The sequence below is a fragment of the Stegodyphus dumicola genome, chromosome 1, assembly GCF_044657685.1.
Source record: "Stegodyphus dumicola isolate Sdum_Otavi_A_Nest chromosome 1, ASM4465768v1".
In the NCBI taxonomy this organism is placed as follows: Eukaryota; Metazoa; Arthropoda; class Arachnida; order Araneae; family Eresidae; genus Stegodyphus; species Stegodyphus dumicola.
In genome coordinates this window covers 60,109,278-60,136,822 of record NC_140768.1, presented here as the reverse complement: position 1 = coordinate 60,136,822, position 27,545 = coordinate 60,109,278, and the positions used below count along the sequence as shown (strand labels likewise).

The window sequence follows — 27,545 nt, the reverse complement described above, 5'->3', positions numbered from 1 at the left end:
ACTGGATCACTGACATTTGAAAAGGGTTAAAAGTAAGGAAGATCTATAATTTTAACCCGTTAATGCAATTTTATTCTATGAAATTGCTTTAGATAAAAAGGATGCTGAGTTACATTATTTTTATCTAATTCTGATAAAAAGAGTGCAGTTCAGAAATTCTATAAATACATTTTACACTGAATCTTTTTCCTGGCACAGGAACTAAAAATGGTATCAATGATACAGTTTCATCTTTCTCAAACTGTGATTTCTTACACTCACAAAGTGCAATCAAATCATTTGCCATATTCTTTATAAATTAATTATCCGACCATTTGTAACTGATTGAAAAAGGTCTTACATCCCATCCTTACAGAACAAGAATAATTTTACAAGTATCCAAATAAAAACTGATTACATAGGTTTATACTAGATTACTTAAATTGATGCTAAATTTACAAGATCCTAGCATGGAAATTTGAGATTGCTGATTATGACACAGATGCCAGTAATCAGTAGTATCACATTAATATGTTAATAATACATATTTTATTGAACAACTTAAATATTTCATTACATAATGTAAAACATCTTTATTTACTTGTAATTTCTTGTAGCCTTTCATTTAACAATTATCACAGTAATAATATATAACACAGTAAACGATATTATAACGTCAGATTTTGAGAAAGGGTATAAAGTCATGAATATTTTATCATGCCTTATTTTCAACTATATGAATAATAACTAATTTATCAACATAAGCTATCAATCTAATAAAGATTTTATGTATTTATTATTTTAAATAATTAATGAAATAAACAATATTGGCACACATGATTTAAATAATTATGTAATCAATCAACTTTATAAACACTTTATATTTTGGAATTTAAATAATTCATCAATGATTGAGTAAACTATTTTTTGTTTATTTATTCAAAACTTTTAATTTTAGATGTCCACTTTTTTTTTTAAATTAGCAGCTTAATTACTTCAAGATCAAAATTAAAAAATAATAAAAAAAAAAAAAAAAAGTTTTGGAAACCATACATTTAAAATTACTTCCATTTTTATTTTGCATTGCACCCAAACTGCCAGAATTAAAAACCATTCAATTTTCAATAACATCAGCTAAAGACAGTATTTGCTATAACATCAATTAATAATAATAAATTATCGCAAAAACTTACTATTACTTTATCTACTTAAAAAGACCTGTAAACTTTTCAATTTGTGACTTTTGAAATTGAATTTATACACCTAAGTAATCAATTTTTATTTATAGCAAATTAAAATAATAATTAAAAAAATATGCATTAACTCCAAAATCCTTAGACATACAGAAGAAAAGACATCTTTACAAAATTAAAATTTATTTTTACATATGTACATTTTAATTTTACAATAAATTTATTTTTAATCCCATAGCTTCATTGTGCCATCCCATCCTGCAGATACAACCTTTGAAGTCTCATGAGGATGCCAAATTACACTAGAACACACATTATCATGTGCTTTAAACTTGCTAAAAAGTTTTGTTGTTTTCCAATCCCAAATATAGACTTTACCATCTGCATCTCCTGAGATGATGTAGCTAAATAAGAAAAATTTTACAGGCATTAATGATGCTGCACAATATATAACAAAGTTTTGTATTCAGCAAAAGAAATAAGTTAAAAAGTATTATCAATAATTTTTATTAATTTATTTAATAGAATTAAAGTATTTACGTGATCCTTTTAGGAACAGAAATTGTCTGTTATACACTGTCTCATCAGGGGGCAAAGTGTAACAAAAAATCAACCATTAACAGTTACATTTAAGTGTATGGCTTTATGTAATTAGAAGATAAAGAAGTTTAAAAATGGCACCTTTATTTAAATTACTACTTAAAGGGACCTAGGAACATATTACTTTATTCACTTTGAATGTTCTATAGTCATGTATGTATTTTTGTCAATTACTAGTTTTATCAATTAAAAAAAAAGGTTAAAGCCTATTTGAAATTTTTTACAGTTCTTAGCACCTTCATATTTATTTGTGTTTTCATTTTGGTTTTTTAATTGCAATGGAACCTTGGTTCATGAAAGATATCTCAAGATATGAACAAAGGAGCTGGCAATAAATGATACTCCAGAATATAGTTAATGCAGTAGAGGTATTGTCTTCAGTAGAAGATCAAAGGGAAGATATTCCTATTTATTCAGTGCACAAAATGGGATTAGGTGCAGAGGTTTATAGATCACTCTGATAAAGCAGCAATATGCCATAGCTCAAATATTTACTATGGCAATCTTGTTTTAAGAACATTTTAAATTGTATACAGAAATAAATTTTTAATGGGACAAATGCTCAGTGATTCTCAAGTAGAGGCAAAAGGTGTTAAGAGATGGAGAAAAGAAAAAAGTTCTGAAAGATAGCAAATAATGCAGATTTACCTCTCGAACAGTAACATTTTGCACCTTTGGCTTTCATAATGTTTTACTTATGTCATCAACTCCCTTCCATAGAGATATGGTAAAATTTAATTCAAGTTTCCTATTTTTTTTACATGCTTAGTATTGTGTTTAATAATGTGTACATATTAGACTTAATGAATTCCACTAGCTTTGCATTAAAAACTTACGCATAAAGTATTCTTTGCTAAGCATAATTTGGGATCCAGGAATGGATTGATTCATTTTACATTAAATCGTATGGAGAAACATGAAATATCTTCAGAAGTTCATGAACCAACATTTCACTATACATGTATGATGTTATATAGAATTTCTAACATTATTTTGGGAGTGTTAGCTCGCATTCTCTAAAATTCCATAACCATCATTCTACAATATTTTGTTTAATTCTTTATTATTTATTTTATAAAAATTATTATAACAACAGAGAATTTTCTTGACATGTTATACAATATTATTCACTATGCTAAAATGAATTGCAATGCTTAATTTTTACAGAATTACATACACTTGGTGTTTATTTAGTTTATCAATCAACTTGGAGCTATTTTCATAGCTATAAATTCATACTTAATTTATCACAAAATTTTCTGTTTTGTTTGTTACTACACTCAGTAATGCTATTGTTAACAATTGGTTGTTTATTATATGTTGTCCCCACCTCCTTTGACAAGAGAGCCCATAATAGCCAATTACGATTAGCAAAAGGATTTTTCATTTTTTACTTCTTTACTTCTACATTTTACAAATTATCATTTACCTCATTTGCTTCATAACAGGATTGTTGTTATGGCATAGACCTGTACCTGATGTTTCCAGCAACACTACATTTTAGAGCAGTTCATATTCTTATGTACCTTACTGATCTAAATTTAGGTTTATTTCTATACTGCTTTTCATAGTGCATATAATCATACTTCAAACTCTTTGTTCATTTATATTTTCACTACTTTATTTTTTTGTATACAATTCTCTTTAGAACTATAAAAGTGTTTTAGGAAATAATATCTAAAAAATTATCTCCTATAAAATAAAATGTAAATTTTTATTGGATATAATTAAACCTTTTTCTGTATAAATATATATGAATTATTTAAAATTAATTCTTTAATACATAACATTAAACATAGAAACATTCCATAGGAGGAATAATGTCTCCATCTATTCTGCCTCTTGTAAGCTACTGTAAGACTTTCTTGTATGAGGTAGGGGGAGTGCAGCATTCATGAGGAATTTAGACCCCACTAATCTGGCCCAAAACCAAGCTGCCTCAACCCTTTCCAGAAAAGTATAAACAGCCTACTCTTCCTCTACACACTTTGGAGGGTGTGAAGTGTACAATCTGATATCTAATGAGGCTAGTTTACTATACAAGCTGCCTAAAGTAGTGACCTGTAAAACTTTTTAATCGTGAACCCCTAGATAAAAATAATTATAAGTTGTACTAATAAAATATAAAACAGTATACACAATCATACACTTACAAGTGATCGTGATCATTCTTTAATGTACCCACAAGTATCACTTTATATATCCCGTTAGGGCAGTGGTGGCGAACCTTTTTGGAGCCACGTGCCCAAAACCTCTTTGATGAAATCTCCATCAGAAAGCCGTTTGCCAGGCACAGTGAAATTTGGTCATTGTTAGATGGTTTGTTTAGAAAGATAATTGCAAAAACCAACTTTCTGCTAATTATAATTCCTGAGTTTCCTTCAATAAAACCCTTCCGCTCAGCTTCATCAAATTCGCCAACAATCTTGTGGTTGGTATTTAAGTGCTGTCTGACACTAGATGTGCGACACACAACACTTTTCCCGCACAGAATGCATAATGTTTTCCTATTGTGTTCAATAACTCAATGATTCTGTCCACGTCTCTTGAAATGACTGTCCACTATCAATGTTTAATTTTGCCTTTTTTGTTGGAATCATTTGTGAGGGTTCAAGACCTGGAGTAGAGAAAATCTATTTAACAATGAAAGTATTAAAACTCGCTGGTAGTTTGCAATAAATTTGAATTTGTTTAGCAAACATTAGCTGCTTTAACTCTGACGTATTCTTTGCCATGTGACAAGTAATATGATTGGCCCAAACAATTGAAACATCATAAATTGGGTCAATAAATATGTATATCATTTCTATGGTGATATATGAAAATCTTATTTCTAGGCTTAGGCCCTATGCCAGTGACATTATACAATAAGTAAGTAAGTGAAAAGTTCAAGAACAGACTAAAACACTTATTTAAATTACATAGTATCATTTTATTGCGATTATTGATTAAGGAAGTAATATTTTAGTTGTGTGCCGTCTGTGGCACATTTGCCATAGGTTCACCATAACTGCACTAGGGTATATGTACCCCACTTGGACCACTAGCCTAAAGGATGGAAGTAGGAACTTAATTCATATATAGTATATCCCAAGATCCGAGACCGTCACAATACAGATCTCAGCTAGTACAATAAACAATCCTGGGAAGCGTAGGAGTGGCAAAGCTGAAGTTAATAATTTATTTAAAGAAAAATTAAAAAAATTTAATTTATAAAACTATCTTATCAAATATAAATCAAACAGAATTAGCATTACAGACGTAAAATTTTAAATGCAATTTTTAAAAATACTGCTTATGCGATTTTTTACAAAACTTGGCATTTACACAGAATTGAAACAGAGAAAAAAGCTGACATATTATTTCAGAAAAGTTGAATTTTGTCTCAAAAACTAAAAATTATACTTCTACAATGCTACTACGCATAAATATAATAAATCATGTTCTCAGATATCGAAAATTAATTTTAAATCTTGTTGATTGGCCAAATTGAACTGGAGTCATAAAATTATAAATTTCAATGCCATCAGAGAATACCTTAGATTTTAATGCATGTATAACAGCATAAAGATTACATGAAAATTAATTATAGGTGCTGGAAATATTGAATAAGTTTGACAGAGATTAAATACAATTTTTAATAGAAATTTGGCTTCTTATACAGTGCTATGGCAAAAACAATATTTTATTTGAAATATTAATTTGCTGCACAATTTTTTTAAATAGTTAATAAAATAAACTATTAAAATTCCCCATACTTCATTAGAAGGGGAATAATAAAATAATTATAAAATAGATACTAATACTGAAAGATCCCAAAGTAATAATAAAAAAAAAAAAAACTGCTTACCTCATGTCTGGTGAAAAATCCAATCCACATGCATATCCAGCAACCTAGACAAAATTTGAAAGGATAAACATAAAACTGCACGATCTCTTTATTTTCATTAATATTTATTATTTAATTTGGTTACAGTCACTGAAACTATAATTTTACCATATATTACTTATCTATGTGGTTGTTATTAAAATTAACCTGAAAATAATTAAGCTTGCCAAATCAAAAATGCCCCAATATTTACCCAACAGATATCATAAATTAGTTTCCAAAATAATTTTTTTCTGAGAAAATTTATGAAAGTGAGCTGTTCATATTTAAACAACATTGAGGACAATATTGAAAATATTGAGGACAACATTCATTTTTATTCCAAATTTAAAACTGTCTTCTTGATCACAGTTTTAATCTCTTTCAAAATTCCATAAAACCACAAGAAAAGTTCATGTTGATTTCTATTTAAAAAACATTAAGATTTAATTTGTGTAATGATTCCTAACTCATTACACATAGATATTTTAGTGATCCAAGTAGCCATCTGCAAACTGAAAAACTCCAGATTCACACAATTTTTGGTGAAAGAAACTGAATGCAGGAACTGAGCACTCAATCCAGATACTTAACTCATAACTTTCATAACTAATGAAAACTCATGGAACATTGTTAAAACTATCTCTAAAATTCTTACATGATCTGTTTTCTGTGTCGCTATCTTGCAGGGAGAAAAGAAATGAAAGAAAATTAGCATTAAAAAAATAGAAAAATTAGACTCAGTGGGAGGCAGATGCATCAATAAAGGATATTTTTTACCCATGGCCACCAAAACATCCTTTACATCAACTATTTAAAAAAAAGTTTTACATAATACAAAATAAAGGCAAAACCATTAGCTTGCCAAACATAGAGTTGAATGATTAGAATGGGAGACTCCCTGAGAAATAATTCTTTTCCTGAATGAGAAAAAATTTAATTTAGATTGCACATCTGGTAAATATATGGACCTGGCATGATTTGAATTTAATGTTTACTGAATTTTACAGCAGATATGAAGAAGCAATGATGTGAAGATATTCTGGAGAAAGTACTACAGTCAAAAGTCGTTAATTCGGACATCCATAATCCGGAATGATCTATAATCCGGACCTCAAAGCTACAAACTTTCTGCGCATGCGTCGCGTTGACGCATGCGCATAAGCGTTTACGTGTGCGTGTAAGACCTTTACGGCTGCAAATATGCGTGTGCGTGTGCGCATAAAACGTTTACGCATGCGCGTTTAATGAATGACGGACGGTATAAGCTAAGCTAAAATTATCTAATTCAGTTAATGTTGCAGATTGCGTTGTTCCTTAATCTTCGAATTGGATCCGGCTTATTATTTTTTGCAGACTGTTAGAGCAATTTTATAAAAGTAAGCTTGAACTTTCGATTATATCAAATAGAATTTCCGATATATATTTGCTAATATGTAAAGGATCTAAAGCGAAAGTATGTTTCGAAATCCGAAATCTGTTTATCAATTTCACGCTGCTCGGCGGGGGGAATGCCGCGGCGCGCAATGAATTGGTAGCTGATCTGTCAGCACTATCCTTATCCTCAAGGCAGATGTTTTGATTTTATTTGGCTTATAATTCCTTACTAAATGTAGTATTTCATCTCGATGTACTCCGTCTTTGATATGATTTAAAACAAGTTCCTCGTCATTATAATTCGCTTCCGATAATCAAGAAAGTGACACAGAGGTTATTGAAAACGAAAAAATCTCGATTGACAAATTAGTCGGTATTCTCAACACAGCAATTATAGGACTTGAACAGCGGAACTTTGTAACTAAACAAGAAATTATGTCTGTTTAATAGAATTAAAGAGGAAGTATTATCACATGAAACGAAACAACTTACATTGAAAGAAATGCTTAATAAAGTAAACATATAAATATTAGGCTTTTTTTTTTTTGTAAATTTTGATACCCTTTATATCATAATTGTTCTTTATTTCATAAATTACGGTTTCATATTTTTAATTTTGTAATTTCTGCATGCCATCTTACCAGATTTAAAATGATGATCTATAATCCGAAAAAATCGATAATCTGGAATCGCCGAAGTCCCGACGAGTCCGGATTAATGACTTTTGACTGTATAAATGATGGGCCAAAAATTAATAAATGTATGGCATCACATATAATCAGTGTATGTTCTTATGAATGTTTAATTCCATTTTGGATATTATTAGATACTATGTGACTAGATTTTCAATAAAATTTGTATTTAATGTTATATATTTATATTTTATTTTCAATAAAATTTAATTTATATTGACTAAGGTTTGCTTTAAAATGTCAATTTAAGTCTAATAAAACTGTTTAGTTTGTAGTTGTTTTCTCCTATAATATTATATTTATGAAAAAATAATGATTTACTTTCAATTTTCTATACATGTATAAGAGAAAAAAATGCTGCAAGTTTAGAATATAATTTTACACAATTGATAATAGCATTCTTACCATATGTCCGGTGAATGTTTTTTTCCTGTTTAGCTTAAATCTGTTTAAGGCAGAAAATACCATAATCTTATTATCCATAGACTGGCAAGCTAACCATTTGCCTATAAAAATGGAAAAAAAAAAAAAAAAAAAAAAGATAAAAGTCATTTTTTCCATTTAACATTTCATCTAACTAAATCAGACATGCCATTGACAAAAATAAGGCAAGTAATATAACAATAAGAATTTACATAGCATCCTCTCAAAATGGAAGGTTTTAATTGAAAATAATGATTTAAAGTATTTTTAAAAACATAAATGTTTATAAACATAAAAAACATTTAAATTAATATTTACCATTTGGAGAAAGAGTTACAGCTGGCATTGAATGCATAGTAGGATCAGCTATGTACTTCATATCAACAGGAATATCCCATTCCCACACTCGTAAACTTTTATCATCTGATGTTGACACAAAACGGCGATTTTCATCTACAAAGGTGATGGTATTAACAGCTCCAAGATGGCGATCATATTCTTGAACAATTTCATTGGAGTTTATGTCCCACTATAAAATGAAAGGAAGCTAAATAATTAAAGTGGATATTTTTTATATAACTGTGCCTTTTCAACTAAGAAAATATCTGAAATTTGATCCAGTTAAACTGTCCAGTAAAAATAACTTGCACTTAAATGCACAATTTGTTACTTTTTATTAACATAATGAAATATTTTATTAAAATTCTGTTACGATTAAATGGATTCATTCTTTTTTTTTTTTTTTTTTTTTTTTTTTTTAATTGCAAAGCTAAGTAAGTATGTAATAAAATAATGTCTTTAACATAAAATGGCAATTTCATAGGCTCTGCGAACATCTGCTTCCATGGCAAGTGAAGGCATAAAATTTAGTTTGAAAACTTTTGTACTCCATTCATATTCTGCATGGTTCTAGCCCTATCTCCAAAAGGAAGAGTTGAATTTGGAGACAAATTCAACTTTAATTTTTAATAACGAATAATGTTTGAAAAATATAATATTAGTTGTAGGAATGAGTAAATGAGATGAACTATTTCATTGCAGACATAAATGGAAAGTTTCAAGACCTTTTAATATTTTGTGCCTTGTTTTCAGAAACTGACAAATTTTCGGAGGATTAGAAAGGTTTTACAGCAATGCAAATTCAAAAAATACGTGATTTAAAAAATACTTTAAATTTTGATGAAGTATAAATTATATATATATAAAAATTACTTATGGAAAAACTACTTACACAAACAATTTTCTTATCTGAAGTACCAGCTACAAAAAGATGCTGCTTATCTTCATCTGGATTAAACTTTACACAATAAGCAATCTTTTTATTTGAGAACTGACCAATGCATTTACCTGAAATATCAGTATTATAGTAATAATCAAAAATAAAATAGTGAATTTTTAAAAATGAACATTTCTGTGTAAAAGGTGCATCTTTAACTAAGCTAATATGGTTACATAATGTACCTGTTTCTGTATCCCACAATTTTACATATCTGTCATAGCCAGCAGATAAAAACTGTGTTCCAGCATTATTGAAACATACATCTCTGACGGCTTGTTTATGTCCAATGTATGTTCTTACACATCGTCTTTCATTATAAACTTCCCACAACTAAAAAAGAAAGAGAAAAAAATTAAGGACTAAAAAGATTAATATTAAAAAAAAAATTAAAAAGCTTTCAGATTTTACATTATGCCCAAAGAGGTGTTTTTTTAATGCTTTTTGTGTTACCTTTATTTATTAAATATATTCTTCAGACTTAAACCATAAAATTCAGTTCAACAGCAATATCACAAAATAATTTTAAAATGAGCATACCCTTTAGAATTTCCAATGCACAGTCTTGCACGCTGGAAATAAAAATGTTTCTTTTTCTGTACAGTGTTGCCATTACTCACTTTTAAATTGTTGTGTTTACTAATCACAAATTCGTTCAAAGTTTTACAAAATATGAAATAGATAATAAAACAATTCCAAGTTTGGGCTTCCAGATGCCCATATTGGGGTGGAAACATACGCTATTCAAAATTGATGACTCTAGGTACCATTGTTTTATCACAATACGAGAAACATGCAGATTCCTTTAACTTCTTTAGTGAATGAATACAAAATGCCAAAATGAAATTCATAGCCCTTCTGGGCTAATGCCCTTTGGGCTAATAATATAAAACAGGGATTCTCAATCGGTGGTATCCAAAGAAACAAAGTATTTTTAACTATTACATTAAAAATCTCGTGAAGAAAAAGAACAATTGATAGAAATTTTCTGTGATTGAACTCTAAGTGAAGATTTCAAAAATGACACACTTGTTAACTTTAGGCTGAACTGAAAAAAAAAGAATTTAGAGGCATTTCAAATAAAGCTATTAATTTTTTTATTACCTTCATGCACAATCTATTTGTGCAAACAAAGATTTTCTTCCATGTTATATTCGAATATTAATACTGAACAAAATTAAAAGTGGATCTTAATTTACGGTTCAAGCTAAGTGAAATATGACCAGGCATAAAGAAATTGACCTCTCTTAAACAGGCCCAAATTTCACATTAAATTTTAGAATTAAAGTATTAAAGCCTAAATTTTGATAATTAAAATGGTAACCAATTTTTAATCTAATATTTTTTATGTATGCATATTTAGTACAAATAGCCAACAGGTTGTGCAAATGGCAATATATATATATATTTAATTTTTCTACTGAGAAATTGAAAAATTATCATTCTAAAATGTAGTGGGGGTACTAAAATTTTTCAGATTTTATTTAGATGGTTTGCATTAGTCAAAAAGTTGAGAACCACTAATACAAAACTTATATAATTTTAAAATATTAAATTTAATATACATAAATATTCTGCAGAATGCTATATTTTATAAAATTAGTATACAAGGCAACTTATGAGGCAAACTACAGGTAAATAGATCACACTAAAACAATTTTTTTTTTCTTTTTTTTTTACAGGAACATATGGGTCCAAGTGACCTGTTGAGGGAGAAACATAAGAAATAATAAATGCAATATATATTGTTTACTTAGAGTATCACTGCAAATGCATCTTGTCAACTTCCTATCAAAGGGCTCTTCTTATGCACATTTGCACTGTTTCTTTAGAAACTGGTTAAGTAATCAAAGTGAATTCATATGAAATAAATAAAATTTTAAAGCTCCTTTTTATTATTCAAGTACTTAATTTTAATAATGCTAATAAAGCTTTGTATAATTCTAGAATGAAGAACATTGAGGGTATTATTTAGTTTAGACCCAAATCAAATGTTTAAATGTGCGTGGTGTTTACACATTTTTAGAGGTTTGTTTACACACTTGTAGAACAATTTCAATGAAGAATTTAAAAGAAAGCTAATGCTTTGAAACAAAAATTTCTGGTAGAAATATTATTTCGAAAATTAAAGTCTACTCTTTTAAATCTATTCTCTTTTAAAATATTGCATGCAAACAAGAGAAATGCTCCTATTGCATAATTAAAAAACATTGTGAAATGCAAAGTATTAAAATTTCAAAGTGTAAAATAAGCAACATTATTAATCAGCAAGGGAAAAAACATCAATCAATATTTCTAAATAGGAAGAAGACTCAGGAAACAAATACCTTTCAGGAAATGAATACTTGAAAAAGGTACAAACTTCAAAGAAGGAACATGAAATAATGAGGGCTGTCATAAGTACACAAACTTTGGGGCTGTCGTAAGTACACAAACTTCACTATCAAACAAATAATAGCAAAGCAGCAAGAAATTAGGCAAAGGCTCCACTTCATTCTCTGCAACCGTCTGAATGGCTATCATTATATTCTGGGTTTCGACTGTAAACTTTGTCACAATCATGAATCTTGAATTGTAGTGGATTAGAGATGATTTTTTTTTTTTTTTTTTTTTTCAAAAGTAGTTTTTATTTGGCTCACATGACTAAAGTAGAATTGTATCAGTGGCCTGTATAATACTGTTCAGCCTAATGTCACTGTGAAGTAGCATGCATTTATCACATCTGGGCATCTTTAATGATCTTTGTAACGGTTCCCAAAAATGCATTCATGACATTCTGCTACCTATCTTACAACCACTGTTATTCCGCTTGTCCGCCATCTTTCAGAAAATTAACACCTGAAGAGAATGAGAGTACAGTGTCACAACTTTTGGCTTTCCAGATTTGCAGATTTTCCCCAACTGAACACATATGGAACATGTCAGATTTTTAGTTACAACTATCTTGTAAAGTGCATGAGTTTATTAAGCCATTGGAGAATACATGGCAGCTAATTCTGCAAGACAGCAAATGATGTTGTCCAAGTTCAAGAAAGACCAAATATCCTCATATATTATCACCAGAGGACAAAATATCCTTATATATTAGCACCATGCAAATTAATACACTTGCCAGAAAAAATATCTGTACACTAAAGGAAAAAACTTCAAGCTGCAACCTCCGATTTTTTATGAACTATTTATTAGTCATTTTACTTAAACTTTTCAACAATTTTTTCATACACATTAGTTTACAAAATTTTTTTACAGCAAAAAAACAAAAACTTAACTGAAATGAAACAGAAAAAGTAGCCGCACATAGCAATTTTAGTTTAAAGTATTCACTTTTCTTTATAGGTGGTTTCGGTAACCTTTCAATAACTTAACCTTACTGCTTCAGAACCTCTGCAACTCAATTTGGCATAGATTGAACCAGCTTCGTTGTATCCTCCTTGGTTATTTTGCTCCATTCATTCATGATGACAGTTTTCAGCATTTCTTTAGAGGTTATGTGGTGCTAATAGATTCTAAGATCCAGTAAATCTCACAAATGCTCAATGGGATTGAGGTGTGGGGACTGGGCAGCGTATGCAGTTGATGTTTCACATTTCGTATTATAGAGCAACCACAGCTTCACATTTTGCGCTGCATGCTTCAGACCATTGTCCTGCTGAAGCAGGAAAGCATTGCTAAGTTCCAGTTCCTGGATGCTATATCTGAATGTAGGCAATTTAATTTACTGCTTTATTTACTATTTTATTAATTTAGTTTGTAAGTTGTTAAATTCAAAATAAAGCTTGGTAATTATGCATAACCGTAATTAGGAAGATTAGTTGCCATTAGACTGACTATGATAATGATCTGGGTAATGGAGATACTGGTTCTTTCTCTGTTTTATAAATATAAATTTCTTAAAGTTAAATGTTCCAATATATGAACTTTTATTCATTAAATAAACTTCTTCGTCAAATCTTATTTATAATAACCCTCAGAACTAACATTAAGCAAAACTAAATTGCTCTTGTAAATGTGATCTAACTTCCTTCAAACCTATTTTCTACTTTCATGAATATTTTTACAATCTAATCTTTTTAACACTGCATTTCCACAAAATGCTTTCTTCAGTGATACACAAATCACTGCACAAAAATTAGAGCAATTTCCCATTTAGAAATATTACATAATTTTGAAAAGAAAAAAAAAAAAGCAAATAGCTTCTATTTCATTATTTGGAAAATCCTTGAGACACACGCATGCAAAACATGCAGAAAGACTGGGCACAATGAAACTAATAATATGATTAAATGAAGCGAGAAAAATTGAGGGCAAAATGATAGTAGATATTTATTAGTAACTTACTACCAATATCTCAGTGCCAAATTAAATTCCTGGAATTGGTTAATATGTCTACACCAAAAACATAAGAAAAGCATACTTTAAAACATAAAACATAATAAAAAAAAATAGTCTGCACTTTACTTACTTTGACTCTGCAATCCATACTACATGACAGTAATAAATGTGCAGATTTTGGAAACCATTTGATAGTTGATATTCCTTTTGAATGGCCAGTCCAAGTATGAAGTAATTTCTTTGGAATAAAACATTTTTCTGGAGGATCATCAGATTTAAGATTAACTCCAACATCCTGGGGTATATGAAGGAAGGATCGCCCTTGGTAATCATAAGCATCTTTGACTAAAAAATAAACAAATTCTCATATAAATAAAAATTACGTACTTGAAAATTATATAAAAATTTAATGTCTCAGAAACTTAAAAGTTATGCAAATACTATTTATAATACCTATTTAACACATCTAGACAGTAATCACTTATTCTAAGTAACTATAAAATAATAAAAATTTGCAATGGAAATAAATTTTTGATGAATATAATGCATATGATATTAGAATTTAACCATTTGATTTCATTGAGAGATGACTATTCATAACATTTCTAGTCTCCATTAAATTCTAGTAAATATAATAATATTCTTAGTAAATTTACAATAAATATCAATTTTGAATTCCTTCATCTAAAGCAAGTAATTTCGAATGAAAAACAAGTACAAAAAAATGATTCAATAAATCATTACGAACAGATAAAAAATAATTTAATGCCAACATTAATAAATAAGTAAGTAATCAAAAACACTAACTAAAACAGTGAAAAACAAATGATTTATCAGGAACAATTTAAAAAAGTATTTTTGAAATAACACATTGAGACCACTAAATTATTAATAGACTGATGATGCAACAAAGGATGTAAATTACTTTTCTCCTTTTTGGTTTCAACATTTTTTGCAATTTTCCACTGTGCTTCTATTCTTTTTTTTTTTTTTTTTTTTTTTAATTTTACTTTTTTTTATATTGTTTGTTCTGAACTGAACATGGGATGGATTTTAAAATGTGATTAATTTTGCATTATTATCAACACTTATTGCTGCTAGCAGTGAGCAACTATATTAGATTTTGAACTGCTTTTTTAGTTTGTTAATTTTATTATTTCATACGTAGAATTGCTTGCATTTACATGTTTCATTTTTTGGGGGACTCAGTCTGCTCAAAATGAAAATTAATTTTATTAGATTTTTAAGCATTTTAGGCTTGTTTATTATTTTGATGCTTTAATTTTACAAATTTTTACTCTAGCCTGTGTAGTTTAAAATTTTCATATGCTATTATTTTTTCATGTGTTGGATACCTTGTATTTACATGTTGTGTTTCTGGACTCAGTCTATTCAAAAAGAAAAATTCTTTAGATTTTTAAGCTTTTTTAAGCCTTTTTTTTTTTTTTTTTTTTTTTTGCTATAATTTTGTAATTTTTCTGCACTACTTACTAAGGGCTTTAAAGATATAAATAAAAAATTATTTATGTCTTTAAATATTAAAAATAATGTCATTGTTAGATCAGAAACAGGGTGATATATTTACTTCTTTTAGTTCACCAACCCCCTGATGATAATGCAACAAAGGATATAAATTATTTTTTTCTTTTTAATTTTTAATATTTTCCCACCTTCCATGCAATTTACCATTCTGATTCCAGTTTTTTAAATTTTTATTTTTGCATGTAGTTTGTTCCGAACTGAATATGGAATGGATTTTAAACATATTTAATTTACTTTGAACTATACACACATATGCAAAATTTAAAAAATTTGCAAATTATATCTATTTTTATGAAATGTATTACAGACCTGGACAAAGTCAACCATGATCCACAATGATAAATGAGAATCGTTAATTGGCACTTTCAGCATGATGACACAGAACTGCTATAACTTCATAGCTTTCATGTGAGCTGTATGTTGGCAGTGGAACCCGAGTTTCAGGGTGTACAGTTACACAAAGGTTTCATGAGATAGAGCTGAATACCAGAAGAAGTGCTATTTGCATCCCACTCACTACAGCACAGTATTTAGCATGGTGAAAACAACATGCACCTTGAACCAGACTTCAGTGGAGCACCATTCGTTTTACAGATAAGTCGAGACTGACCTGGACACTGATTGTCGGTGAAACTGTATCTAGAGACATTGGAACACAATGCCATCCCTCACACATGAGGGAAAAGGATTGACAGCGCTAGAGGTGTACTGGGGTTAGGAAGCATTATGTTGGACAGCTGCATACCCCTGCATGTGTTTGACAAAGGCTCCATGAATGCTATGAGGTTTAGAGAAGAGATCTTACAGCACTATACTCAACTTTTCAGGGCAAGGTTAGTCCCAGGTTTCTGTTAATGGATGATAACACTCATACACATAGGGATCAGCTGGTCGACAATTGCTTGAAAAGTGAGGATATTCGCTGAATGGATTGGCTGACCAGATTTCCTGATCTGAACCATATACAGCATGTCTAAGTCACTCTTGAGACAGAAATTTCGCCTCTCTGTCCCCTCCGAGAACCAACCCAGAGTTGAAAACTGCCTTAATGCAGGAGTGGGATTGACTATCACAGGGATTCTTCAGCTACCCCCTGTCCAGTATGACATCACACTGCTCGACCTATCTGGCAGTGAGAATGGACCATACTCCATATTAGACTCATTTGCAGTTCAATATCGCCATGCGGATTTTGGATATCCCTGCACTATGAACTTTACAGATGATCAAATGCACTTAAAATGACTTTTGAATAGTACACATCTTTCTCTGTTATAAATGTATATTCATACTGAATTTCATTAAAGTCTGCCCATCATTTTTTCAGAAATTGAATATAATACACAAATTTTCTTAATTTTCCATACAAATGTATATATGTTATTTTGGACATCCTGCACTATGAGCTTTACAGATAATCAAATGCACATAAAATTACTTTTATATGGTACACCTCTTTCTCTGTTATAAATGTATATTTATACTAAATTCTAATTTCTTTAAAATCTGTCCATTATTTTTTTCAGAAATTCAATATAATGTGCAAATTTTCTTAATTTTGCAAGTGAAGCAGATATATATATATATATATATATATGTGTGTGTGTGTGTGTAGCAAATACATATATACTATATATATATAGCAAGCAAACACCAGAGGAAGTTACTCTTATTCAACACCCAATAGTTTTGCACTTTTACTTATCCCACATTATAAGCTTTTTACAGGTCATACTGGCCAATGCCATGAAATAAAATGCACAAAAACTGGCAGCTTTATATGTTTTTCTTTCTCTTAAAGTACAACTTACATATAAAATACATATGAAATAACACAATTTTCTTAGAATATGTAAAAAAAAAAAAAAAAAAAAGAGTGAATAATTCAAACAACTATGTTTTAAATTACAATATGACAAAAACAAAAACAAATCCATATTAGGGCTGTTTAATACAATCAGAAGTGGGTTTATAGGGTTGTACAGATTGCAATCAAGAAAGTCCCTCCAATCCAAGAAGCTCCTCAATCATGAAATTAATTTTTTAAAGTCAGAGAAACATGCTACAAATGTTCAAGCGAGGATTGTCACCCATTTCAGAAATCCACACCCCACAGAATCTCAAACATCAGGAACATTCACTTTCAGATCCCAATCTTTTTTCTCAAGCTTATAGTCAGTTGGCAAGTCATAAAAAAGAAACAATTCAGTTCAGTGCACAAATGGCTCTGATATGATGCTATAAAAGAGTGATTTTGCCCATCTCTAGCTAGGATGTGAATGTACAGAACATTAATATGAAGCATATTTATATAGAAAAGCAAGATCATGAATAGATAGGAGAGATTATATACTAGCACTTCATGGCAGCTATTAGATTATCTAAGTCTGCAATGTTGTATGACAAACACACATGGTAGCAAACTTTTAGAGGCTACGAAGTATTTATTTATATATGCAATTAAATAATCTAATCACTTTTAAAAAATTACATGTACGAAGAGATTTTAAGCTCCAAACTAAATAACACTCAATACAAGCAAAATTACTGCTATTATTGAAATTATGATTCAGATGCCAAATTTTCTGATATGACACCTGAACAATTTCTATATATTAAATCATTGCACATGGAATCTGTATGTTTTAAACATAAGAATAATTCCTACTGTTCAAACAAACGTTAACTTTAAATTCAAAATATTACTAGTCACAACTAAATACTTACTGTGAAGTATGGATTTTTCTTCCATTGTTTTGTCTTCGGTAACTTTTCCTCGCTTTTGTCGCTTTGATAAAATATCATCGAGTTCAGCTTGTTCCTCCTGTAACAATGCAATAATAAAAATCTAACTAACAAATTTCAACTTTGTACCAAGGCAGAGGGGATTACATATAAATATAATCACATGCTAATATACTTGAAAATAGAAATGTAAACTATTCAGATTTAGAATATAACCCATACTATATGTTTTCAAACACTAAAAATACATACATGATATTCTCATGAAGTTTTAATACTGCAAAATCATAAACTAATAATCATACACAAATTAAAATTATTTTTAATTTTTGAGTTATGCAAATAATATTCCAAGTTGGCTTTTTGCAAATACTGAAACTTGCTACTTTTTCTAGATTATGAACTTTATAAGATCTCCTTTTTGAAAAAAAATTGTATTGATCAATGCTTTTTGTAACAATCTGCATAGAAATGCTTATGACTTTATCTATAATATCAGAAATTACAGTGATATTTTACTTTCAGTTCCACACAAATGCAAACATTTGGCTTTTCAATTTACATACAACCCTGAAAATGATCTCAAATTTTAAAATTAATTTTCATATGGAATCACACTCTACATATGTCATTTTTTATAATGAGTATTTTCCCCCTATCTTAACTTCAGAGAAAAGTGAAATTTCATAATTCTAATAAAATTGCTTTTTTTTTAAATTTTAAAATACTAAACATTTACATCATTTAAAATATTTTTATAGTTGGAAATATAGGTCTAAAATAAAAAAGTATGAAAATAAAGCTCACATAAGAACATTTATGGATACAGTGTATTATTATTTTGATAAACAAACTTATTTAACTTCACCTCTAGCAGCCATGGAACATATAAGTACAGTGTAATTACAATGTTCATAGTAATTTAAAAAAAAAGCATTTGATCTGACAACTGGCTTTGTGGTTCCAGAATATCATTCCTAATGGTGCTGCATTTCATCTACTGTTGGGCAGAGGAACAAATGTCGCTTAAGTGGTGGTATAAATGGCTCAATATGTGTCAAAATACCACGATTAACTGGAGGAATTTTATGAATGAGGTTTGTTTGCTAGATCTATTTTGACAACCTGAATGATGAATAGGTGGTCCTGGAAAAATAACTGAAATTGATGAGAATTTGTTCATGTGCCAAAAAAACAACAGTGACAGGGTAGTTCCACAACAGTGGATATTTCGCAGGTTATGTCATGAAAGTGGAAACATCTTTCTTGTTCAGGTTCCAAATTTTGAAGCAAGCCCACTGATATCAATCACAGATGATGCAGTGGAAGGTTCAACAATATATTCAGACTGTTGGATGAGACTATAAAATGGACAAGCTTAAAAAGGATGATTACAGCCTGTGAATTACCAATTTAATTTTGTTGATCCAACAATGGGTGCTCACACCCAAAATGTGGAAAGATTGTAGGGCTGTGTTAAATGGCAAAACAAAAAGCAAAGTGGTACAGCTAAACTCCAATTAGAGTCATATCTTTCAGAATTCATGTGGCAGAAATCCTCTGGGAAAGATAAGTCTTTTGATGCCATATTAAAAGCAATGGCAGAGATATGGCAGCCACAAACTATATGCAAGTAGTTTAAACCCAGCAATAATTTTGGCAATTTTATAATAGGGCAATGAAAATCAAGTAGTACTCTCCAAAAATTAATTCCTTTTTGAAGAAAAACCAAAATTTCACAAACAAACTTAAATTTAGAATAAACTTTTTTTACAAGACTCATTTTTTTATCTATTTAATAATGCTAAGATCAAAAGTCTGCTATGAAAATGGAATGAAAGGTATTAAAAAAAAAGGACAAGCCAAAATATTTGAAATTTTTTACATTGTTTGGCATAGCTAAGGAAGCATTATTGTATAAAATTAATTAATTAGTTGAACTAATTTTGACTAATAATATATTAAGTACAATGAAAAAATATCAGCTAGTGAATAATTTCATAGGCATGAATAAAAAACATAACAAAAAGCTTAAGAAAATTTATGCAATTCACTTTCAACAGCTACCAAAAAAAAAAAAAAAAAAAAAAAAAAAAGAAGAAGAAGAAGAAGCTCTGACAAGTTATTGATTATTAAAAATAATTAGTTTTTGCATGTAGAACTTACTTCAGATGGTTTCAGAACTCTTTTCTCATCCTCAAAACCTCCCCAAGGCCCAAGGAAACCATCTATGTCAGTAGTATCATTATTTTTTTTACGTTTTCTTTTGTCACCTTCCCTCTGTTTAGTTTTATCAAATACTGTGACTTCTACAAAAATAATACAACAAATATTGAATTAACATATGATTCAGGTTAAAAAGTTTCATAAAAATAATTACTATATAAATATACTAAAATTTTGAAAAAGTAAAATCTTTCATGGTTATTCATTCCAAATTGCACTCTTTCATGGTTATTCATTCCAAATTGCAGAATAAAATCAGATTTATTTACCCCTCTTTGAAAACTACAGAGCAGAATTAAAGTTTTCATACATTCGCTAATAAAATGATTAAGCTAAATCATTATATAATACCTGATTAAAGAACTCAGTTTTTGTTGCAAGTAAGCATTGTTTCGCAATAATTAATTACATAATCCAGGAGAAGAAAACTTCTACTAATTTGTAGATCCATTTCAGAACTTTGTTACTTTGTTGAAGAAAAATAAATATACACTTGCCTTCAAAAATTAAAGGATAACTGTAAAAATGATGCAAAATTACACACTACTTACTGAATACAGGAACTTCCTGTTACATATACTTACGGATCGAATATACAGATTAGATGAGTACTATAAAAGGGAAAATGTTCAATGTCTTACTACTAATTTGGTTAAAAGGTTCGTGGCCAAAGCTGAAACAATGAGTCCATTCACATGTGCCAAGATCCTACCTGTGTTTTTATACTTTTAAATTATTTGCTATTGTTTATTTGTTTCCATTTAATGAAATATTTGCTCCCTCTGCCAACTATGAAATAACTCGGAACTAGATAAACAATACTCACCTGTTCAAGTGCATTTATGCAAAACCAACTACACTTGTGATACATTATTTTCCATTAGTTTTACATGAGTCTCCGGAAAAGTATTTGAGTAGATTGTTTATAAAATTTTCCAAATAAATGGATACACTCAAAAGTCTTTAATCCAGACTCGTCGGGACTTCGGTGATTCCGGATTATCGATTTTTTTGGATTATAGATCATCAGTTTAAATCTGGTAAGATGGCATGCAGAAATTATAAAATTAAAAATATGAAACCGTAATTTATAAAATAATGAGCAATATGATCTAAAGGGTATCAAAATTTACAAAAAAAACTTAATATTTATTTGTTTACTTTATTAAACATTTCTTTCAACGCGCGCATGCATAAAGCATACATTAAGCATACATTAAGCATAGCCGAAATTAGAAAATTGCAACCAGAAAACTATTTGATTTGTATTCGTGATATTTATAATGACGAGGAATTTGATTTAAATCATATCAAAGACGGAGTACATCGAGATGAAATACTACATTTAATAAGGAATTATAAGCCGAATAAAATAAAAACATCTGCCCTGAAGATAACGATAGTGCTGACAGATCAACTTCCAGTTCATTGCGCGCCGCGACGTCCCCCCCCCCCCCCCCCGCGCAGAGCAGCGTGAAATTGATAAACATATTTCGGAACGGTTAGATAAACAAAGGATATGCCTTTATCCATTTTTTGGAGCAATTCCACATTTTGTTTGATGGACATCGAAACATACTTTTGTTTTGTAGATCCTTTGGGAGCTCCAGCATCGGAAATTCTATTTGACATAATCGAAAGTTCAAGCTTACTTTTATAAAATTGCTCTTACAGTCTACAAAAAATAATAAGCCGGATCCAATTCGAAGATTAAGGAACAACGCAATCATCAACATTAACTGAAATAGATAATTTTAGCTTATACCGTCCATCCGTTATAAATTAAACGCGAACACGAAAACGTATTCTGCGCTTGTGCACACGCATATGCGCACCCATAAATGCCTATGTGCATGCTTCAACGCGGCGCATGCGCAGAAAGTTTTTAGCTTTGAGGTCCGGATTATAGATCATTCTGGATTATGGGTGTCCGAATTAACGACTTTTGACTGTATAATGGAACCCACCATAATAAATGGATTTCGGTTCCAAACATTTAGCTATTGTATCTAAATTTTGAGAAATAAATGATCTATTTCAGTTCACCAAGTGTATTAATCTCTGCTCTTCCAGGCAACAATTTTCTCTGTTCCAGAAGAGAAATGATGAAATGGAAACTATTATGAACTTTCTCTGTTTTAGCCCGCAAAAAAAAAAAAAAAAAAAAAAAAAAAAAAAAAAAAAAAAAAAAACCTTATTCTGATGAACAGGAGATAATAGAAAACAGCCTTTTAGTATTTACCCAAAATATCAGTGATATAAAGGTGGAAAATGTGGTTGATAAAATAACTTTGTCTAGAAATTATGTCATGCGTTACATTGATGACATGGGCCAGGATGTCGGCACAAAAATTATCTTTGGATACTTATGTTTGTAAAGAATCGGATTCTATTCATAACTCTGATGCAAACATCAGTACTGGCTTTCAGGATATAGAGGTAAATAAGCATGTAACCAGCTGTTGAAGGTGCCGAAGTGAACTGTACACATGATGTGGATAAACTACAGAGTAGTGTACAAACTGTTTCAGATCTTCCTGTAGATGAAAATTCTAAATCTTCAGACTGTGATAAGCAAAACAGAAATACATGTGAGAACTGAGGTGGAAAAGTATTTGACTTGGATATAATTTAATGAAAAATCTGAGACTGAAATTCATCCTCAACTTTAATTTGTAATTTAAAATTATGTGGTTAATTTGTGTATAGCGCAAATATTTTTTTCTTTGGTTTGTTATTTGTTTGCTTTATTACATTTTCTTTGTATCGAATTTGGCTTCTAACCAAGGACTGCCCAAGGCATGCAGTCCTTGGAAGGGAGCAGTGCTACGAAATGCTCAGCCGTGGTAAAAAAGCTTACCTGTAAAGCGGGTTTAGGGTTACTAGAAAATGACAAGGGAAGGCAGGGTTGCCATATTTGCCATGAAATTCTCATTTGGTGACAAAATTGGCAATATGCCATGGACGAATGGAGAACATTCTGGAACAAATTCTTACTGGTTTGGCCCAGAATGTTCTTGAAGGCAGGCCAAAAGCTATATAAACCCTGCCTGTATGCAGAGTAGCAGTCTAGTGTCGAGTTGGTCATCGAGTGTATCGCAAGTTGTAGCGTGGAGTACACTGAGAGTTCCAAGAGTGGCCAAACCAAGTCGGGAGCTGTACTCTAGTGCTTTGCCATGAAGCTGTCTTCATTGTATTGCCTGATGGCTGTGTTGCTGATCGTTTCAGCGTGTTTGAAGTAGTTTTTCAACTACTATAAACGTGTTTTTGGAACTGTCCCGAGTAATACTGGCTAATAAATTGTGTTTTGACTCTTTCATTAAGTGTTGTCAACAATCACTCCAAATCCAGGAACCCATAGAAATGCAACAATATGTTTATGAAAAAATGTTTTTCATTATAAATATATTAAAATCAAAATAATGCTCAAGATTAACTGATATGCACCTGAAACACCTAATTTTTGTTTTCATCTTCAAGAATTAATAGTAAGATAGATGATTTGATTAAAAATTACTAATTCAAAAGCCATATTATTTAAGTACTGACTGTTTAATAATTATTTAGAAAGAAATGTTTCATATTATGCATTCATATTATACATAACCAAACTGACTGAACTTTTAAAATGTTTACTACCGATAAAACCTAAAAATGCATTTTTGTTTTATTTATTATAATATTTTTTAAATCTTCATTATTCAGACTTTACATGGGGGGAAAATGTGCTATTTGTATTAAAATACCACAATCAGCCTATAAATAACATTTTTCACCTTTTATGCTTCTTAGCATGCTGGAAAATTTGGAAATAACACACATAATGCGTCCCCCCCCCCAGATAGTGAGACTCTTCCTAAAAAAGTTGGCCAACAAGCTTTAATCAAGATATTACACTGAACATGTTGCCTTTTATAGTTGTTTGCACTCACCTTATTTGCATATAAATAGCCATACAGCAGAAGATTTTATGTTCACTAGCATATACTTACAATAAATAATTATAGGCCACTTTTTACAGAATTAATATCGCTTTTACAAGTATCTTTTAAAAACCAGTACATAAAACTCCAAACAAGCGAGCAAAAATTCCTTCAAATTTAAGTATAAGAAAAGTGAACTTTACTATCATCTGCTGATAAGCCACTTTCTTCTGAATTTCCAACAGTGATAAGTTTACTACCACCTCCCTCAGGATCATTTAAAGTAGGGTCAACAGCATATCCTAAAAAAAAAAAAAAAAAAAAAAAAAAAAGAGGAAAGAAAGAAATATAACATATGCACATAAATATATGATACAAATCATAAACACTTGATAAGCCCCAAAAATTTCTATAAAATTATCATACACATATTATATAGATACCTCTTACTTTACAAGTGTTTGCTTCATTTAATTTCACTTCTACAAAAGAACTAAGATAGTCCTTTTTTTCTGGTTAACAAAGTTATCAGAAAGAAATTTAAAAATGACAGGGCTTTTTTTTTTTTAAAAAAAAAAAAGGAGAGAGATGGAAAAGAAAAGTATTATTCAGCATTTGGAACAATTTTAATTATGATAGTTCATACATTTAAGGTAATTTCCTGAGACAATCTGATTACATATGAAAAATGTTAAGGAAGAGGGTAAAAAATGTGTCAGTTTCAGAGATCAATAAGTCTCTCACGTTCAGCAAGAGTACATAATAAATTATTGCTTCTAAAATAGTCTGAGAAGACTTAGCAACTGTAAATATTAAAATGAATACAAATGAAAATAAAATAACCATTAAATGGTCTGAGTCTTCTTTGCTAAATTTTATGCTTGGCATTTCTCATAGCTATATCTTTGATGACTCAACACACCATTATCACTACCACCACATTTAAATCATCCAGTATGCTAATTCATTCTCCAGTTTTGGAAAAAAAAATTACTGCACACACATTTTTGCACTTATATGAAACAATGCGCTTATCATAACATTATTTTCTTTAGTGCTATTTTAGGTTTTAAGATTGTTTGGCTTGAACTGACAACCCTGTTCACTTTTTCTTTACAACCGAGAATATTCAAACTTTTTTTGCCTTTTAAATTAAGGATAATTGTTTCTCTCCTTTACATCATTTCAGCTTAAAAAAGGTTTCACAGGAAAGAAATGTCATAAAATGAGAAAATATTTTGCTTTCTTCAATATCAGAAAGTCTAATATGGAAGAATTTATGAGCAGTTTTCTGTATTTTATCCCCCTGGAGACTTACAACATTCTTTCAATTTTTACTATTATATTTATATTTAAAAATATGGTTACAGTCTTCAAGCTGCTAATAAAAATTAGTCTTCTTTTTTAGTCAGTTTACATGCTATTTTTTGCTTGGTACGTGTACTCTAATATGCTTTCATTTTTTTTTTTTTTTTTTTTTTTTTTTTTATTTGCAATGAAATCTGTCCCAAAATCTAAACATGTTATAGAACAAAATTACCTAATGCTCTAAGAAATTTCTTCCACTTTCAGAAATGCTTCCTGTGGTGTATCGAGAACTTAATCATAATCGGACTTAAAGCTCGCACAATGCCAAGCAATGCAACAGCGCGAAGTAGCTATAAACCAGAACTAAGACTGAAATGTAAGTAGATACGTGTGTAAGCGAGGATGATATCTTTTGTATATAATAAAGTAGCATGTAGTTTAATACAGTGTCTTGTGAAATAATTACCTACAAAGATATACAACATCTGGGGACGATGGATGTGGGATTTTTTTAAATAATAAATGTGTTTTCACGACATGTTTTAATGCAATCGGACTAGGGGATTCCCCAAAAACTGCTCAAGGAAAGCTTTTATAATCATTTCTTTCGGAGGATTCACCTTGGAGCAGCTTGTAACTGAGTTAATAGAGCAGAATAGAATAGAGCTCTAGTGGAGAGACTTACTTCAGTTATTACTCCATAAATGAAAAATTCGAAACTTTCAGTTCAGTTTGAAAAATATAATGAACACAAAGAACAGTCTGATTCATTTTTGGAAAGATCTGAAAGTTATTGGGAAACCAGTGGAAATTAAAGAATTTAGTGCCAGGAATAAAGGTAAATCTTAGTCAGTCCCTCCAAAACAAAAGTTTGAAAAACAAAACTTTTCAGCTAAAGGTGCTAAAGGCAAATTGTGTTTGCGATGTACGGGGACTGACTATGATAGTGATTCTTGTAAATTTACAGCAAGTATTTGAAGATTTTGTAAGAAAATCGGGCACATTGAAACGGCATGCTATAATGCTAAAAACGCTGAAAGAATGAAAGTGAAACAAAAACAATTAAATATAGGAAATGAAAACACAGTTCCTATGAACAGCATACATTCCAGTGAGGTGAAAAATAGGAAACCACCCATAACGGTACAAGTGAACATAGAAGGAAACCATGTAGCTATGAAACTGAATACAGGGGCTGCAGTATCGGTAATGGTGGTGTGGTGTATTTAATTATGGCAAAGCACACTAGGGCTATCTGCCTAAGGGGAGGGATGACTTTCGTGGAGGACTTTCTAAGGGAAACTGGCTCGTATACACATTACACATGATGAAAACCATGAAAAGCCCATGCAGCCAGCCCGTTCACGGGATTCGAACCTCGGACCGAACTACCAGTGTTCAGCGACTTTACCGCTAGGCCGCTGGTGGGTGTATCGGCAATGAGTTAAAACAATTTCCGCAAAATTTTGAGAAAGGAAATTCAAAATACAAGTCTGATTTTAAAGCATATTAATGGAGAAAAACTGATATCTTTAAGATTTACAACTGTTAAGGTAGAATATAAAGGTCAAAAGAAAAACTTGAACATTTACATTGTTAAAGAAAACCTCGATACAATATTTGGTTGCAAATGGCTTTCAGAGATAATTTTAGATGGGATCTCAGTAAAGTCAATTTCTGTCTCTCAAAAGAGTAGTTTAAATAAATTATTGGAACAATATAAAGAGATTTTTGACGGAAAATTAGGAGAGATAAAAAATTATGAGGTGCAACTTGAATTGAAGCCAAATGTTTCACTAAAATTTTGTAGAGCTAGGCAAGTACTATTTGCATTAAAAGGCCAGATAGATGAAGAGATGATCTCTTGGATAAAGAGGGTATAATCGAAAAGGTTGAAACATCGGAATGGGCAACACCAGTAGTACCAGTAGTTAAGCTGGATGGCTCTATACGACTGTGTGCCGACTACTCGGTGACAGTAAACCCAAATATTGTTATGCATAAACACCCTTTGCTGACCATTCAGGAAATATTTTCATGTTTGAGCGGTGGAAAGTATTT

General features: G+C 30.2%; 1 protein-coding gene across 1 annotated transcript in view; it reads right to left on the bottom strand.

Moving 5' to 3' along the window:
• Positions 1-1,338: 1,338 nt before the first annotated feature.
• LOC118189499 (pre-mRNA-processing factor 17) overlaps positions 1,339-27,545 on the bottom strand; it is a 52,216-nt gene continuing 26,009 nt past the window's right edge. Inside the window, exons 4-13 of the mRNA XM_085815226.1 lie at positions 24,380-24,478; positions 20,194-20,336; positions 18,010-18,106; positions 13,871-14,085; positions 9,594-9,741; positions 9,364-9,479; positions 8,451-8,661; positions 8,115-8,215; positions 5,623-5,666; positions 1,339-1,576 (exon numbers count right to left, since the gene is read on the bottom strand). Of these exons, the coding sequence (XP_085671352.1) occupies positions 1,399-1,576; positions 5,623-5,666; positions 8,115-8,215; positions 8,451-8,661; positions 9,364-9,479; positions 9,594-9,741; positions 13,871-14,085; positions 18,010-18,106; positions 20,194-20,336; positions 24,380-24,478 (1,352 nt within the window). The 3' untranslated portion in view covers positions 1,339-1,398. The remainder of the gene's footprint in view (positions 1,577-5,622; positions 5,667-8,114; positions 8,216-8,450; positions 8,662-9,363; positions 9,480-9,593; positions 9,742-13,870; positions 14,086-18,009; positions 18,107-20,193; positions 20,337-24,379; positions 24,479-27,545) is intronic.